Source organism: Rhagoletis pomonella, unplaced genomic scaffold (genome assembly GCF_013731165.1).
Source record: "Rhagoletis pomonella isolate Grant_MI unplaced genomic scaffold, Rhpom_1.0 Rhpom_scaffold_00002, whole genome shotgun sequence".
Taxonomy (NCBI): domain Eukaryota; kingdom Metazoa; phylum Arthropoda; class Insecta; order Diptera; family Tephritidae; genus Rhagoletis; species Rhagoletis pomonella.
Window position 1 is genome coordinate 62,463,817 of NW_023458556.1, and position 19,714 is coordinate 62,483,530.

Sequence of the window (19,714 nt, forward strand, 5' to 3'; positions counted from 1 at the left end):
TTCCCATTCTTGCCATACCAAATTTTGAATTCGTATCAAAGCCTCACTAGGCGTAAGTTGAACATCAATATTAAGACCTCTGTTAAAAAAAAAAAAAAAAAAAAAAAAAAATGTAAAAAGCCTAGGGGTTGCCAAAATTTTTTTTTCCAAATTGCCAACTTTTGTTTTTGTTTGCTTGTAAGGTGGTACGGTCTAATGTGCATTCATTGTTGTAAAGCGATTTTTACTACAGCTCTTTTTATTTTGTTGCTATTTGTTATGCTCGTGTTTGCTTTTCAGCAAAATCGCTTCCCATAACAATTGCAGACACCGCCGCTACCGATGGGTATATAGCGCATCAGTATGACCAGTTATTTGTGCCAGAAACATTGGGAAAGCAGCGCGTCTTTCATACTGTAAAATCACTACACAATATGTAGCTTTATAAAAAAAGAACAGCGAAACAAATTACCAGAAATGTGCGTTGTTAGAGAAGTTGGCAACATACTGCATGCATACATAGTTGAGTTGAAGAAACCGGCAACACATATAATTGGGTAATCGCAGCAACAAACAGTTTGCTCTAGTTTATGACTAGAAGAAGTGAGCTATGTGTCTGTAAAGAGACTGGGTGCATAGCGTAAGAATGGCAAAACGGTAGTGAAAAGTGGGTGAATGAAGAAACGGTGCAAGGCGTTTGGAAAGTCATTGAAATTTGAATGGTTAGATTACTTACTGAAGCCAGATATGTACATAGTATCATTGTTATCGTTACAAAAAGTGCTAATAATTTATGACTTTCTACAAAGTTTACTAGTTGATTATTTGAGTTTTGATAAACTCATTAGATGATTAAAAAGTTCGTGGAACATAAGAGTTCCCCTCTCCAAAACGCTATTTTTTACCTAGTGCTACCTCAGTCAAATCGATTCATTAACTTCTGCATAATCGCCGAAAAAAAAACAAATAAGTCTGAGAGAAAACATTTAGAAACTTTAGTTTCGTATTGCGATTAAAGCAAAACTCGAGTCAATCCCTTGCGCAGAACCGACTGTTCACCTGGATGAAGAAAGTCGGTCAGAACTTAGGCATACGGACCGGCCCGATCACACAATAAAATCCTTTATAAATAACACCGCCCACACAACTGCAATTGTCAACAAAGAAGTGAGTCGCCGACAGAACCGAAACGTTGTTGGCAACATATAAGGCGACCAGGTACCAAATTATGATGGAACTGTGTGATCGTCGGGGTCGCAGTGGGTGACGTGTCAAAATGTTGCACTTAGGACTGCCAGTGGATGCCTTCTGATGTCGTCTGAGCACCGTTTACATTAGCGAAGCCGCAATTCTCTCCGTCAAGGAGCATAACATTCATAGAGTCGAGCCTCTTCCACGCACGTCTGAATCTCAAAGATAAGGGTCGACCCTACATACGCCTTACCCTTACCCAGACGGACTACACGACAGGCCATAAAAGGCGATCATCGAACGTCAAACAACATCTTCTTCAACTCTCGCCACGTATGTAAATGCGGTTATCGGATACCAACCACCCACTGAAAACGAAGAGCGCGAGCCCCGGAACATCGATTCATTCCTGCACATCCAGCATTAACCCCGTTTTGCCCAATCTACATTCAAAACGTAAATATGTCCTGCGCGACACTAACACATCTTCGCATGCCCACTCAAACTAACCCATCTAACGTCCTCAGACATTATTCGAAATGCTAGAACATTAATCATTTTAAGAAAAGGATTGTTACTGGGGAAAAAATCTAGGTAGTAATCCTAGTAACGAAATTATTGAGTGGAAAGATTATGGGACTGGGAAGACATATTTTTGGAAGATTATAAAGAAAAGGGTTAATTTATTACACGAGAACAAGATGATTAAGGAAAAAGGGAATATAAAAAGGACCCGCCTGTTCTAATGCGAGGACTGGCCTGCACATAGGTACCAAAAGAAAATAAAAGAATGAAAATAACGCCTCATTTTAGACCCCGTTTTTTAGATGACATACTTAGTAACTTGCAAGATAAACCGTAATCAAAGTCGACGAAATAGCGGCATGGAGGATTTCGAAAAACAAAACCAACTATCTACCAACATTGCGTACAAATGCAACAACGAGCAGAGCAACGCAGCAACAATTGGTAACTGAGTTGAGCAAGAGAACTGGTCGAACCAGAATGGAAGAGACCAAGTTTTAAGCCAGCCACATGGTCGCACTACATGTGACGCAGTCAAGCGCATGCCAGCCAACGAGTCTACTTCGTAAGACCCCACCACCGCGACGCTGTCGTGCTGCCAGTCCGTTACTGCCCGACAAAGGCGATTATGTCAGCAGCAACATTTTGAACGGCGCTGGCGGCAGCTACCGGTGGATTTCACACTATGAATTTGACTGTAACGGCGTTAATAAGCCAACTCGATGAAGCAGCAATATACGGCGGGCACGGCTGCGCGTAACTGACGCCTTCACCATCAACGTGTTGCGTGCTTGCGTTGTCTCTCTTCTGGCTTCAGCGTGCTCCAATTGGATACCTCTCTTATTCTTATTTTTGCCACTTCATATTGACATAAATTTAATTCATACCGACAGACAGCGGCGTAAACAAATGTCGATGGTTGATGCCTTTTCGCTAGTAAAAAAAAAAATGTTAAGTAAATACTCAGCTCATGGAAAGCAATTCGTTTGCATGCGTTGTGCCAGCAGCAAGTATGCCAAATACATAGATATGGCTGATTTCGAATTTGAACATTTTTAAGTTGCGTTTCACTCGGAGTTTATTTGTAGTTAATTGAAATTAAGTTGTGATTTTCGTATTCTGGTTTGTTCGCTTTTTGTTTTATTTGCAGTTGTAGCGAGGTCGTCAAGCATGTCTGGCTAAAAAAAAATATTTAAATTTCAGAAAAAAGTTCGCAATTCTTCGTTTCGAATTTCGTTTGCGAACAGAAATGGTGAAAAAATTTGGGCAATGCTTTATCGGCAGTCAATTGCTTGGAATGGCAGACGAAAAAAAGCTACTTTGTCGATTAAAGTTTGTTGTTTAAATATTTTTCGATATCTACATATTACTTTTTGTAGATGTTATGCATGTGTATTTTCACATGTACCAAATATGTGCCAAAAAAAGTATATTTCTTAAATTTCCGATTATCGAATTCAAACCTCGAGTTATAAATTTTATAAATTCGCCTAAAGCGGGTTTTATTTAAATTTATTTTTAACGGTATGAATTTTTGGGTATCGTTATCGATGTATTCAGTTATATCGACAGCGAAATTTATATTAATATCGGTACTAAAATATTTATGGATACATTATGTACATACAAGTTTTTTTTTGAAGAATTACACTGGAATACAAAAAAAGTCTCTGCATGTTGAACCAAACCTGTATATCCCTATGTTATTCGACGCCCTGAATACGAATCCGAGGTCTGTTAGCCTCCATCACGTCAGGTTCGAGCTCATTTGAAGGTCAAGTAGGTAAAAATTCATTGAATAAACCTGAAAATTCAAGACAATTCATCTGAATTTGACCTTGAGGAAACAAGGGACCCCCATATTCGGATTCAGCGACAACAAAAACAAAAAAAAATATTTTTATTTAATAAACTGTTTGTCCTATTTTACCCTCAAATGACTTCGAACCTGATATTATGGAGGTTAACGGACCCCGGATTCTGGTTCAGCGACTCTAAAACCCCATATATGTATATGAATTTTCAGGTTTATTCAATGCATTTTTCTCTACTTTACCTTCAAATGATCTCGAACCTGACGTGATGAGAGCTAACAGAGCTCGGATTCGCATTCAGCGCGTCGAATAACTTAGAGATATGGAGGTTTGGTTCAATAGACAGAAACTATTTTCTTTTAAAGGTGTTATTAGTGGATTGTCCATGTATTACATTGCGGGAAGCGAGGCCGTCGTCGAGCTGGTAACAAACGATTTATCGGAAGTTATGTATAAATATCTGAGGAAGGTAATCATCGGTAGTATTCCCTAATAAAACATTAAGGCCGCGTATGATCAAACCAGGTTTGTCACAAGGCGCCCTCTAGACAACTCAGGGAGTCTCTATAGTCTCAACCGCCGATACTGCCAGCCGCAACCTAGCTAGAATTTTCAATGCGCGTAACGCCTAAATATTAGCCGCCAAGTCGACAGACGCACTTTTTATCATCTGAACGAAGGAAGTGAGGCTCGACCAGAATTTGGATGGCTGTGGAGTCGCAATTTTGACTGTCAACCACCTAAAGCTATTGGCCGTTGAGTTCGACAACCTCCTATGCTTCTCGGTGCATTGCAGGCAGCGCTTGGGAGAAATCATAAATAGATCCTGGGTGGTCCATACAAATTTTTCGGTATATATATTATTGTTTTACTCGAAGGAGCAAACCTTCCCATTATTGCTGAAATACGATTTCATTCATATGGCTGGCACGGCTGGCTTCGCAGTAGCGCATCCACTTAACCCAGACCTTGGTGACGGTTTCTGGCTCTATCTCACGAATGTCCTGCTCGATATGAGCATTACGGGCGTGAATCGTTAATGGATTGTTGGCATAACATTGGTCCATCACGGCCCTCAAAAAAACGTCAATTGAACGAAAAGGCTGATAACACGATTACCAAACATGGCGCGCCATCCTGCTGAAACCAAAGATCTCCAAGTGCATTCTTCAATTTCTGGCGACGAAAAATCGTTTAGCATGCCTCTGTAGCACTCACCGTTGAATGGCATTTCAAAGAGAATAGGCCAATGCAACCCTATGAGGATGCACTGGATTCTCGACGATCACGTGCGGGTTTTCTGATCCCCAGATGCGGCAGTTTTATTTGGTAGCATAGCTGCCGAGCTTCGTCCGAAAAGATGATTTTTCGATTATTCAATAAATGTAATCTTTGGGCTAGCCACAACTTTGACTTCGGAAATAAGTGCGCATTATGTCCCGACGTTGTTCAAGCATGATCCGATTCATTTCGTTCTGCGAACAAATGATACTGACTTGCTGTCAAGATTTCCAGCACGAAGCTATCACTGTCAAAACAACATATGCTTAAAAAAAAGAACACTATGTGGACCACCCGTTATAAAGTACCAACCGCCGCATCAACAATCTGCAGCGCGAGGCTTCCAATACCAATGAACCTCGGCACAAAATCGTCGTTGAAACGCCTTTACGCATGGCCTACGTAACCCACCTCTATGGGAATAATATTGGAGGAGACAGAAGAGGTAGAGTAATAAGAAAATAATCCTATTTGGGGCAAAGTGCTGCTGCAACGAAAAGGTGTTAACAAGGATTTCATCGATCGTTTCTTAGGAAGGCGAAGCTTTTTGGAAGGCTGATTGAGACCATCACTAAATCTGGTTGGCTAGTCCGACTTAAAGTTTGCATCTGCAATGGATGGTTTGTTATTTGAGAAAGAATGCCGCTTCTAACTGGAGGAAAAGGGGGTTGTACTTTCGATTTACGTATCAACGTTGCTTCTTCATTAGAAATACTTAATTCTACTCTGGAAGGAGTATTTGAAATTAGAGATACATATATAATGGGTAAAATTATCAATGGATGAATAAGTAGCCAACTTTGTTAGTGAATTGACATCCTTTAACTGGACAAGAGACCGGGTGGACGGACCCAACAATATAAAAATGGTTCAAATGGTAATTTTGGAAATTATGCTCTTGCACATTTAATTTTTATAAAATATTATAAATATTAAATTTACACTTACCAATAAACCAGTCTCCACATTAGGGATCAATATTATTCTGGAACCATCCATGAGATTATTATCTTTTAGTGTGCCATCTTGTAGTTCTCTGTAAAGAAAGAAAAGCAATAGATACTTATATTTTTAATTTCAGTTGAAAGATTTTTGGTATCAAAAGGTAAAACAAATTTACTCGAGTAATGCAGTACTGTTCAGATAAAAATTACCACTGCATATACTGGTGGCAGAATAAACATATATTTCTTTGGTTTATTTAATGCTTCATAATTTTTATAAAAGTCTAGATAGTTAAGCAACAAACACTATCCAAATCCACGTTTTAAACTTTGTACAAAAATTATAAGAAATCTACAAATTGTCACTAAAATTTCAAACTTTTTAATCAGAATTTAGAAGTTTCAATTGACAACAAAATATCGTTGATTTTAAATAATTTTGCTGGCTGTGTCACGCATTTCTTTCCATGTTCGAAGACTTTTTATATGGAAGAGAATTCCATTTGAAACTTGCACTTTATTGTACTAAAACTGAATGAGCTCTAAAACGGCATAACAAAAAATTCTGAGTTTTTTTAAATTTTGGTGTAAATTTGTTGAATTTGTAAAATTTTTACAAAGTTTGAAATGTGGATTAATATGGTGTTTGTTGTATAAGGTATCATATATTCAGCTACCAGTATATGCAGTGGTTACTTTTATCTGATCAGTACTGTGTATACGAAGATGCAATAGCAATCATAATCTTCGATAACGGCAAATAAATCGAAACAAATATTGTAATATCGATAAATAAAAAGCAACATCGATAAAATACACATGGTTATCGATATCGATAACTACATACATACGTAATAATTTGTAAATCGATAAAAATACCGACAATATGTACATACATATGTATGAATATCATAAATGTATGTATCCCCACATGTATAAATATTTGATGCCTTTAAAATTGCGTATTTTAGTTGAACAATTTTTTCTAAGAAAATCCGCGTAAACAGAAAGTGAATGCACTGATTTTGACATTAAAGGTCTTACATTAGCGGAGATATTCCGTTCATTAATTTAATTTCGTAGCGAGTGTTCTCTTTGTTTGTGTTGTTATTATGGTATTTTGGTTAATTCGTTTTTTACACATATTTGCTTGCACGAATTAAGTATTACAGATTAAGAATTTAAACAAATTGGTGTTGCATTCAAAACCAGAAAGACGTGTGTCACAGAGTCAAGCAACAACACACACACACACATGCAACAACTGAAATCTTCTCAGTTCAAGCACTCAATCGACTCGTGCGACAACTTTGTCCAAGTGTCAAAAGTCGAGAGTTGTTCGATCAACTCAAATGTATATATGTATCTATGTATTTAGGTATGTACATACCCTGCAGGCAACGCAGCTAGTTTATAGCTAACTATAACTACTCAGCAGTCAACTAGTTGTATCTTTTTACTAACTACTTTTGCAGGGCGATGGCCGCAAAAAAGTGAGAGCTGGTTTGCTCTACATTAGACGTCAACTAACTTGTAGCTAACTATTTTTGGACATAAAATATAAATAACAAAGATTATTTAAATTTTTTAAATTCTTATTTATTTACTTTATTTAACATTACATATTTGCCTATTTTGTACATGTTCTTTTGTAGGTGGTCCCATATTTTTGAACTCCATCAGACATAACAGCAATTTCGATCTTTATTTTATTTGTCCTGAATTCGAGAAAGCATCTACGAAGTGCAGAAAAAGTGTATTCAAAGGAATTTTTGTATGAGGATATTTAAGTAGAAGGTTGTTTAGTGAAAACAAAAACTCCCGATAACGCCTGCATGACTCCTGCACGACTTTACAACTCACTTAATGTTAGTTTTGTGATAGCTAATTAAAGTTAGTTATTTATCAAAATCCGGCACAAAAACTAATTTGTAAGTTGGTTATTCTTTATCAATTGATATTTTTTTTCTGCGGGGTATGTATGTATATAAGTAGTACGTATATATATAAATACATAGTATGTGTGCAAATAAGTACGATTATTTAAAAAATTGCAAGATTCTCGTTGCGACTTTTTTCGGAGTTTTATTTATTTGCATTCGTATTTACTTGAATTGAGCTGCTGCTTCTTTGTTTCATAACATCATACAACTTTTATCATTTTATTTCATTTTGCAACCGAGTTACAAATAAACATAAGCAGATACATTTTTACATGCAGTTGGCAGGTGTTAAATTAATTAAATGTTGAATTAAAATCAACCATTGGGCGCTTAATTAGTACATTGTAAACAGTCAACAGAGATGAGGGCCTATAGGACAAAAGTTGCGAAACTAGAGTGAAATCTTCTTAAAATAGTATTGTATACTCATACTATCTAGGTGTATGCACTTAAACTCGCATACAACTGTACGCATGTGTTCACTTAAATGGGTACAGCTAATGGTATAATGGTATATTCTTGAAAATTAATATTTTTTGCATCGGAAAACTCTGTTTCTCTTTAAGACTCTTCTACCCAATTGTTTATTTAACCACTTTTTAATATTAACTTTTTTTTATAATTCCCCCAAAACCCCCAACAAAAAAATAATAATAAAAAAAATTGAGTTTTCCGATCGAAAATTATTGATTTTCAGGAAATCGATACCATTTCTAGGAAAAACTGCATGGGTTTTGAGGCAGTTATAAATATATATATATATATATACTTTTTTTTTAACTAAAAAATGCGAGTATTCTTTTTTCAATTTGGAAAAATTCTAAAATTAAAGCTTTTTTTTGGACCACCCTAATGTACATGCATATACATGTAAATATTTTTTTGAATACTTTTTAATATTGTTTTAATATTCTTTAGTACTTTTGAATTTTTTAATATTTCTTATTTTTACTCTTAATTTTTAACCTTTTTGACGGTAATTCTGTTAATAAGCATTATTTTTATTTGTAATTATTTGAATTTTTATTTTTAACCATTTTACTTTAGTTTTTTAGTTTTTATTTTTTATAATTTTTTAGTTCTAATTTTTATGTTTTTTTATTTACTTCAGTTGTTATTTTTAAAATTATTATTTTTTAAATATTTACATTTTAAATTTAGCTATTTTTGATTCAAACGCTGTCTTAATTTTTATTTTAACCTTTTTATTATTTTTAACCTTTTTAATTAAAATTATCTATTTTGTTTGTGAATTTTAAAGTTTTTATATTTTTTAGTTGTTATTTTGTATTATTATTTAATTCGTATTTTTTAAATTTTAAATTTTTTTTTTTATTTTAGATTTTATTTTTAAAATTCTAATTTTTCAAATATTTTTATTTTAAACGCTGCCTTCAGACTAGTTTAAATTTTAATTAAATGTGAGCAACTTCAGCTTTTTCATATTTATTCAGTTGACCAATACATGTTTTGTATAAATTCATTTTTTTTTGGATTCTTTCTAATTTTTGGAACCCCCTTTGTTTTTATACCCGAGCGCACTTGTGCACAAGGGTATTATAACTTTGTTCACATAACGGTTGTTTGTAACAGGCAAAACGAATCGAGATAGATATAGACAAATGTATACATAAATGATCAGGATTAAAAGAGAAATCGATTAAGCGGTGACTGTCTGTCCGTCCGTCCGTCTGTGCACACGATAACTCGAGTAAAAATTAAGATATCTTAACGAAACTTGGTACGTGTACTTCTTTCGGGCGTAGGACGGATGGTATGGGCAAAATCGGACAATAACCACGCCTACCTCCCATATAACGGTAATTTTCAGAAATACGAAAACTGCGATATTTTAGTAACTACTGAAGATTATTAACTCAAAATTGATATTTACAATAATTTTTAGACGAAAAATAAGAATGTTATAAATTTTTGAAAAATGGGCGTAGCCACGCCCACTTATGGTTACATGTGTATATCTTGGCAACCGCTGCACCGATTTCTTCCAAACTTGGCACAGTTATTGGCCTTGGTACAGGATACCAAATGGCCGAAAATTTTTAAAATCGGACAATAACCACGCCCACATCTCATATAACGGTAATTGGTAAATCAGTAAATATTAAAGCCAATTTATTCAAAATTGATGCTTGCAACAATTTCTTACCAGGAAATACGTCTATAATAAAATTTTGAAAAATGGGCGTGGCACCGCCCACTTATGATCACATATATGTATCTCGGTAACCGTTCTACCAATTTGTACCAAACTCGGTATTTTTATTGTGCTTGCTACATAAAAGCAAAACGATGAAAATTATTGAAATCGGACTAAAATTATGGCTTTTCATATAACGGTAAATTTTAGAAATGCTTGAAACATCAATATTTTGAAATTTAAGGACGCTAATTTACTCAAAATTGATACACCCCGGCTTACCATGTAGCGGTAGCTTTCGGAAAGGTGAAAATCATATATTTAATATTTGCGCCGGGTATTTAATGTTCGGCTCCGCCCGAACTTAGACTTTCTTACTTGTTCATTATTCGTTTTAATTATGTAGTTCTTAGTTTTAAAATTTTTAATTATTTTTTGTTTACATTTTTAAATTATTCTTTTTGTAATTCTTATTCTGTTTTATTTCTTTATTACTTACTTTTTATTTATTTAGTTGTTAACCAATCAACAGCTGTTATTTTTAGTAGTATCAGAAAAAGAAAGATATTCCCCCTCTGGTAACTACGCACTGTGAAATTGGCCCTGAGTGCAAAATGCTGTGAGTTTTTCAGAAAAGAAGTGTACACAATTTTCAGAGTGCACATGAAAACTTACAGTTACAGAATACGCAAAATTTTCATCGCCTAAATGAAATGTAACCGCCTAAGAGATTTTGGTGATAGCGATTTGCAGAATCCTACTGAAGGACACTTTAAAATTTTCATGAAAAAAACTAATTTTTTAATAAACCGTTTTTGGGCAGTAAAATATGGATGCTTGAAAGATCTACATCTAAGTTTTCAGAAACTTCGCCGTAAGTAAGATTTTCAAAGTAATATTCGGCAATTTTTTACGTTGCATTTTATGAAAACTTTAAAAACCCCGTAGTTTTTTGACCGATTTTCATCTTACATAGCCTTTTGATTATCAGAACAGGCCTTATAAGTTATTTTAATTTCTTGTTTAGTAAAGCTACTTGACTAATTTGGGTTTTGCTGTGTCGAATTTAGGCAACACCCATTATGGTATCTACCCTGTAAAAAAACTCTAAAATGCTTAGCGAAAAATTACTGTTGTAGAGTGTATCAAAATAAAATAAAGCGAAAACCGCAAAATCGAACAACAAAAAAAACAAATGCATATCAAGCAGCAGAATTTAAGTAATTGAATTGTACAGTTGACACTTTTTGACTTGCGAGACATGTTTGCTTTGTATTTTTTCGAAGATTTTGCACTTTACTTGCAAAATACAGAAAAGAAAAAAATATATAAACAAAAATTAAAATGAAAGCAGCTACTATGGCTTGTAAAAAATTACCAAAATGTAAAAAAGAGCACAGGAAAAGCAAACAATGCAAAAATACAAAACGGCTGATAAAGCTGGAATTGGATTAATCTTTTATTTGCATTTCGCTGTTGCAATTCTTTATTTGAGGTGCAAATAAATGTCTGAATAAAATGTAATGCCCACATACATATATGTACTATAAAAGTACATACATATGTACATACTATGTACAATACGCGCCGTGTAATATACGAAGAAAAAAATGCAAGAAATTTCACCAACGAATTTGCTAACCATAGTTAAATAAATACTCGGAAAAAAATTACTTAAGTAGCCAGTCGTTTTTTATCTACAAAATATCAGTCAAAACTGTACGAGTACAGGGTGGCGACGAATAACTGACGCCCAGTTTTAATTATAATTTATTCCATATCTTCTATAACCATAGACTTACTTCCTCCATTTTGAGTCCTTTATACATACATACATACTCCCTCTTTTGTCCAACATAAGGTCTCATACTCAGCAATCGAATAGACTCGGAATTGGTGACTAGGACGGTTATTCATTCGGCCAACCCTTTTTTCTTGTCTTTTTTTTATAAAAATGTGGTATGTAGTTTTTTATTTAATTTTTTTTAAGCAATTCGGGGCAGATAGGGAAAATTTGATGTCGAGTTTTGGGTAACATTTTAGGATTCACCGTCATTCTCTTTACTTAAAAAAAAATAAATAAAAAATAAAAAATTTCTTCCCTATATCAATTTATATTCGTCTTAAAAGGACATGATAAATCAATTTCGAAGATTCATAACTCCAAATAGATTAAAAATTGACGAAATATCGTCGAAACGCACTTTACCAAGAGAAGAAGAAATGAATAGGCTTTGCTTTGCATATTATGAAAAAATAACAAACAATACGTGCATACATACATATGCAGGTTTAATTAATCAATGTGTTGTTAGTGTTTTGCAATCAAGGGCATCTCCTAGGATTATTTCAAGTTGCCTGGATACCAATCAATGCATTGTTGCCACTTCAATTGCTCTATGTTGTAGGTGCCAGGCGCTAGGTGCTAGGTACGTGCTTATTAGAGGGTTGCTGTGGTTATACGAGTTGTTTTGGTCGATTTACCGTTTGTTGATCCACTTCTTCATTATTGTTTGGATAAAACGTTATGAGTTTATAAAGTTTATCCTAGCAACCGAATATTAATTCGATGTTACAAAGTGCACTTAACAGTAAAACCCAACCCACTTGCAGCCAGTGACTGCTGCTGTTCATTTGCAATACGTATGTAGATACTAAATAAGCCAATTCACAAACATGCCAACATACCTATAAATGGTTGTTGTGGCTAGTTTTGTTTGCGCATTTTGAAAAAAAAAAACTTAAAAAATTACTGTAAGTAGACAAAAGCACAACAAATGCATCATAAATAGCAGCAGGGCAGAGAGGTGACCATATAAAGTACGTGAATGTTTGCGTACACACATACACACATACATACGTAGTGGGTATATGAGCTGCGTTTCCTTGCAGCAGATGTTTTGACATTTGTAGCTAACTTATTCAAGTTTTTTGTTTTGGTCTTTTGAATTGTGCACCAACAAATAGAGCTGCAAGCGCCAAGCGCCAAAGAAGGCGCCAAAGAAGGCGCCAAACTCTGCTTGGTGACGTACATGTATGTATGTATGTACGTACATTGAGAAGTAAGGTGCGTTACGCGGCGCACATACATACATATGTGCAAAAAGTTCAAGGATAATGGCTTACATAATCATGAGAGGATACTAATAGCAACTGATGTTGACGTTGCCAAGTACTATTCTGTGTCAAACATATTTGGTAAGGAATTTGCAGTCGCAGTGGCAGGCAGCGCTGGAAAAATAAACAAACAAACAATATAAAAACCTGGTAGCAACAAAGTATGTGCAACTATTTTTGACGTTGCTGCCTCTCGCTGGCTGTTGCCTCTGGTGCAATAAAAATGCTTTAATGTTGTCCTGTTGCCATTGATACGGTTGTTATACAACATTTAGGCGCGTAAACAAACTTGCAAATGCTCCTCAAAGTTATGGTCTTTTATGGGTAAACAAAAGTGCAGTTAATTGATATAACATACTCGCACACACGAGCTAAAAAAAAGTAAACTCTTGTTGCCTGAGAGATTTATTGTATGCCGTTGGTACAAATAGGGATTGCATCATTTTCGAGATATTTTTAGAAATCGCTTTTTTATGGCTATGAGAGGACAAGACCCATAATTTTACTTATTTTTTTTTTAGAACCAGCCAACTTAATAAGTATCCGAAAACGAGATATTCCCAGCCCATTGATGTATGCACTAGCCCGCGGTTCCGCCAGGTTTATCATTATTAATTAAAATATAATACTAATAGATTGGCGCTTACACATATGTTAGTATTTGGCCGAGCTTCTCCTCCGATTTGTGGCGTGCGCCTTGATGTTGTCACACAAAGCGGAGAGACCTACAGCTTTACGCCGACTGCGAACGGCGATTGTATTTTTATGAGAAGCTGTTTTTCATGGCAGAAATACACTCGGAGGTTTGCCATTGCCTGCCGACGGACGACCGCTGTTAAGAAAAAACCTTTTTTCTATATTTTTTGCGATGTTGCTTTGACCAGGGTTTGAACCCGGGTGCTGCGGAGTGGAAGCGCGCACTGCTTACCACTGCACCACAGCGGCCAATTGATTTAAAATGTAACAAAAAAAAGAGAACAAATTATATCACAGAAAAAAGGTTGCTTAAGTATTGTCTCGAGGTTCCAGAACATGGGCAATTCAAGTAAATGTATTTATTAAATTTAATTTGAATTTTATGCCGTTGGCAACCCTCTTTAAAAATATTTTTGAAAAAACGCTTTCTTATACCTCTTTCAATAGATATCCATTTTGTAATATTTTATTTAACTTATAGCAAAATGTGATTTGAATATTAAACAGGTGGGAACCCCTTAAAAATATATGCATAGGTAAGTTTTCTGAAACTTCAAGCTTGAGTGGCCAGTAAGAAAGCCTGTAACAATTCTAACATATTGTCTAGTAAGATGAATGAGTACTTAGGTTCTCCCTGTTGATATTTTCGGAACAGAGGAGTTACGCCTGTATGCTACCTTCCGATAAAGGCTCTTGGGCATATGAACGTATATGTAGTGATGGTTAGTTGTTTCTGCATACTGTCTCAGGCACAGTTCAATGGCATGCACCTCGGCTTGAAAAACTCAAGCTAGTAAAAGTAGTCTTCCGGGCTGTATCCCATAGATCCCTGCTCCGACACTATGGCAGGTCTGGGAGCCATCTGAATACCGGATATGGTTATCTTCACAGGTTTTGATCGTTCATTGGTTCACTTAATTTAAGTATAATAAAGTTCAAATTTGAAGCAGCTACAAAATGTCGTTGATTTTTGATATTTTTTTATGACAGTGCTGTGGTTGTTTCCCACATAAAAAAAAAAATGCGAACATACTCTGCATGGGAGCAAATGCTTAACATCCTCAACAAAAAATGTTGTAAAAACTGACAAAAAGTTTGAAATTTTGCTAAAAGTTTGCCATACACAAATTTTTTTGAATTCTAGATAAAGTTTGAAAGTTATGCTGAATTTCCACTAGAAGTTAAAAGGTAATTTTTAAAGGCAATGCTGGCCATTAAAAAATTCCAGCGCCATTATGTTCATTAAAATAAGCGGTTTAGCTGTTTCCATATTAGCATTTTTTAAAAGGCACTATATTTAAAACACCCCCTACCCCAACTTATAGTAATAATGCCTCAAAAAGGCATTATACAGTCACTACAATTAAAAATAGGCCGGAGAACACAACACAAATTTTTTCATAAACATGTTTAAATTAATTTTTTTCGAGCTTTAAATTTTCTGTAAAAAATTGTTCCAACGAAAAATATATCATATACAAAATCATGACCACAGTAAAGAAAAGAACCCTATGAATTATAAAAAAAATTACGATTTTTTTTTTTGTATGTATGAAAAACATGAACACTCTAAAAAAGCTGTGCGGAAACTTTTTCTAGTGGGTGTATGTATGTATGTATTTGTAAATTTTTCTCCCATGCTCACTAAACGACCGCTGCAAAGAGTTGTATTCCTCGTTAATTTGCCCACTTGCGGGCTAAATCTGGACATTTCATCGGCTGGTTCATTTCCACTGATATTTTATTACAGAGGTCCAGAGGAGCGTGACATTGGGATACCTCGATATTTCATTACAATTCCTTATTTCACTATCTAGCACCTACTGCTTTCAAAGCCACTTGTATATCGACGAAGATGGTGTTTTTTCTGCTGGGTCCGCGTTTTTTTATTGAAAATTAGTCTATTTCCGAATTGCTTAAAAAATTTAATAATTTAAATAATTCTATCCAAATTTCGTCCACCAAGTTAAAGACGTCCATTTCTACCACCCATTATACCTGCCCGCCCATATGGCAAAATACAAAATACTTTAAGCGCTTTAGATCACAACACACCCAAGCTTACACAAGTATGCACATAAAAAGCACACGCATAGCCCACACACCCACCCGCCTACTCATACATTCTCCCTGCAACGACGCTTTTCGGCCAGACCACCGCTTCTAACACTTTTCAAAGCTTCGTTAATCAAGGCATACGCGGGCGTTGTTGCTCTCGTCTTGTCAGTCTACCATACATATATGTATATAGCTATGTATATACGTACATATGTACATACATATTTGCATTATATACTACATACATACACATAGTATAGAGACACAATATAATCTTTGGGGCTTGTAGGCTGTTTGGCACGCTCTCGGACATGCGAATAGGCCAACTACATTTGAGGAGGAGGAGGAGGACAGACAAATAAACAGACTGGCAAGAGCAGAAAGTTGCAGTTAAATTTTTGGTCTATTAGTGGAACTGGGCTGTGGCAACGTCTATGACAGCTGGCTGGCTGGGTTGGGCTGGGTTTAGCTTGGCATGGCTTTGACACCAGTTCTACATGTGACAGTGTATGTACATATGTATGTATGCATTCATTATGTCACAGTGTTTGCATGGGTTTGTATATATGGAAAATGACGCGTTCATGAAAAACATAAAACTTTAGCGAGCAGCGCCCAGTACATACTACACCTTTTCATTTTATTTACCCCGCACTATATGTATGTATATAAATATATGCACATGTCTATCATTCAAAAGATTGGCAAAATTGTCGGTACATACAGACAAAATTTAAAAAATAATATTTTTTATTAAAACATTTATGTATGCGTTAATTAAAGATGTGCACTAGTCTTACCCTACTTCTTCCAATTATCATCAGAGGATGTACATAAATACATAAATATGTATGTACATACATATCTACATACATATGTATAATATGTACATACATACATATGTACATACATATCTACTGCATACCCACAATCTGATTTTCAACCTTCAACATTGCGGTTTAAATAAAATTCCAATGCTCCCCCTGAATTGATTACAATCAGTACTACATACGTACTCATCAGTGTTGCCACGGACAATTTTCTTAACCCCACCAAAACCAATCAAAACCTGCCAAAAATTTTTTGGGTTTAATATGATTTTTAATTTCAAGTTTGTTAAAAAACTAGATGCAGTTAAGCACTTTGGAGATTACCATGTTCCAAATTTTGGATGGAAAAGGCAATCGTTCCCCAAAAGTGTATAATACGGTTGACAAACGAGCTCGTTTATCTGCATAAGCATGCCCGTCTGTCTCTCGTTTAAGTCTGCTGTTCGTGATGGTAGATAAAATACGTGAGCCCACAAAAGGCTCGGAACCATGGAAGCTCATTTGAGCTCCATGCTGTTTCGCTCAGCCCTTTCGTTGCAGACAAACCCTTCATGTCGAAACCAACCACAAAGCTACGCTACAGTGGGCTCCCAGTTGGTTCAAATTCGGGCCCTATTTGTCCTTCTACGGAACATTGGCGAACAGAAACTTCGATTGCGAAGACTTCCGCATGGTTGGGTATGGGCCCATTAGAAACCATTCCTGGAATCTTGATCCAAAACCGCCTGCCACACTACTCCCGTCGTCCATCTTCGATCCGTCGGTATACCATACTTGGAACCCTTTGTCAATCCTAGTTATTATCGCTTCACAGCAGTCCTTTTCAGGAATTATCTCTTTTTCAAGCAGAATAGACTAATGAGAAATGCGCTAGACAAGTGCGCATAGCTCCTGTGATGGCAACGCGGATCAGTCGGTGCAGCCATCTCATGGTGGCACCCGCGTTAACTTGCTTAGCATTTGGCCACCACGCCAGTATCGCCTATGTAAGTGCGGGTTCTACTACCATGCTGGAAGACCAATATGTGAGTTTGAGTAATATTCCCTAAGTCTTACCATGAAGTCTCCGACAGTCAGGTAACGTTCGAGAGATGTGAGTTCCAATTGAGCCTTTTGTCCAGAGTTACCCCTAGATACTTCAGCTCTTCTGAGAACTAAATCTCTGTCCCTGCCAACGTGGGTCTAGTCAAATTGACTTTCCTTCTTTTGGTAAATGGGGCAATGGTGGAATTTAGTGGGTCTATGAACAAGCCCTTTTTGTTATATTGGCAATAATAAGGGTATACGTTTGTACTTACGAATCACGTAGGTATATATGTTTGCGGCCGCCGTTATACGTGAAACATTGGTGTAAACAAGGTTGCTAAAATGTTTTCAGATACATATTATCTATTTATCCAATCTAGCCTACCAACCTACCAAATGGAAATAAACCTACCAGTTTTGGTAGGAAAACTACATGTGTGGCAACACTGGTACTCACCCTTAAAAGCAAACAACACCCCGTTTATAACACCTCAAACCGCTCTTATTAAATACCTGCGTTAGTACACACACTCTCACCTCACCTCATCTGCACCCGTCTACAAAAACCTACGCACACAAGACAGTTCAAGCAGACCCTGCTCCAGACACCGATTTTCAGTTTCTTGATTTTTTTTTTTCTAATTTCTGTTCACGGAAGCAACACGATTGCATCAGAGGGCATCAGAAACCTGCGCTGCCAACGCTGCAGTAAACGGTGGTGTGTAAACGTTAGCAGCAAACGCAACAGTTTCCGCAGCAAGCGGATGTCTATATAACAGAGAGCATTGCAACAGAGTTGGAACAGAGTAGCATGAAACGGCAACAAAGCAGCATTAACGACAACAGAGCAGCATTAACAGCAAGCGAGCAACATCTACAGCGAAGCAGCATCAACAGAAGCTAACGTAAGAAGCTGTTATCTTACAGCCAGAGGGGAGTTTCTGCTAGCCATCGCGACATGATGTTAATTTACAGCGATATACACATAAGTACACACATACATATGTAGCAGAAACTGCATTTTTTGTAAAATGGCTTTTTGACTTTACGAATGTGTGATAACAAACATATGAAAAAAGAATATTGCAGATGGTATGCGATGCATTGAAATAATATACAATGTCGCATACAAATCGACGTGTTTTAACGCACGTTCACATGTGTACATTAGACTGCATCACCAAAAAAACTTGCGGTTTTCCGTCGGGATTACAAAATGTATTATATTTTAAGACGTCCACCAAAATATTTCGGAAAAATATCAAGATGTAAGCGAGCTGGATCAAGTTTTTTATGAATACAAATAGTTTCTTAAACAACTTTTTGAAAAATGTCCCTTCAGATGACAAAAAAAAAATCTGCATAAAAATATATTAAAATCTTTTCAACGGAATCGTAAAAATGAGATTTTTGATGCTGTTTTTTTAATTTTTTCAAAGATTGATTTAGGAAAAACTTAAATAACTGGGCCAAAACTATTCCGATTTAGACTTATGGGATCTCGGTAGAAAGATATTTTCCCACTATTCTTATTTATGTGAAAAAGTCATCGGTGTCCCAATTTTTTTTTTCAAATACCGATGTGTTTGTAATTCAACTTTGAATAATGTTCATACATCCTACCTTTTTCTTTCATCCTTTGAATGACTTTATTAGCAAAGAAATAAAAAGGGTGAGAAAATACCTTGTCAATGATACCTCACAAGTCTAAATCGGAAGAGTTTAGGTTCAGTTATTCAAGTTTTTCTTATACCAATCTTTGAAAAATTTTAAAAAATAGCATCAAAAATGTCCGTTAAATTTTTTTTTTTTAATTTTTTTATGTAAATTTTTTAATGTAAATTTTTTAAGCTTAAACCGTTTTGCCATTTGAATGGATTTTTTCAAAAAACATCTTTAAGAAACTATTTTCGTTCATAAAAAACTCCATTTTTGGAAGTATTTTCAAATCGGTCCAGCTCGCTTAAATCTTAATATTTTTCCGAAATATTTTGGTGGTCGCTAACTGTTCGCGAATCGATGACGGCTAATAATTTAGTCATACATCCACTTACTGACAAAATAAAAGTGTGCCACATTTTGACCAGTTTAAACTATTATGCTTTTGTTTTTTTTTATGTTCATTAATTTTAATAAAAGCCTAGCTTATTAT

At 35.6% G+C, this 19,714-nt stretch overlaps 1 protein-coding gene across 1 annotated transcript in view; it reads right to left on the bottom strand.

The window, feature by feature from the left end:
- Positions 1-19,714, bottom strand: part of LOC118733942 (midnolin homolog) — a 94,436-nt gene that overhangs the window by 39,437 nt on the left and 35,285 nt on the right. The window contains exon 2 of the mRNA XM_036463584.1: positions 5,739-5,826. Within this exon, the coding sequence (XP_036319477.1) occupies positions 5,739-5,826 (88 nt within the window). The remainder of the gene's footprint in view (positions 1-5,738; positions 5,827-19,714) is intronic.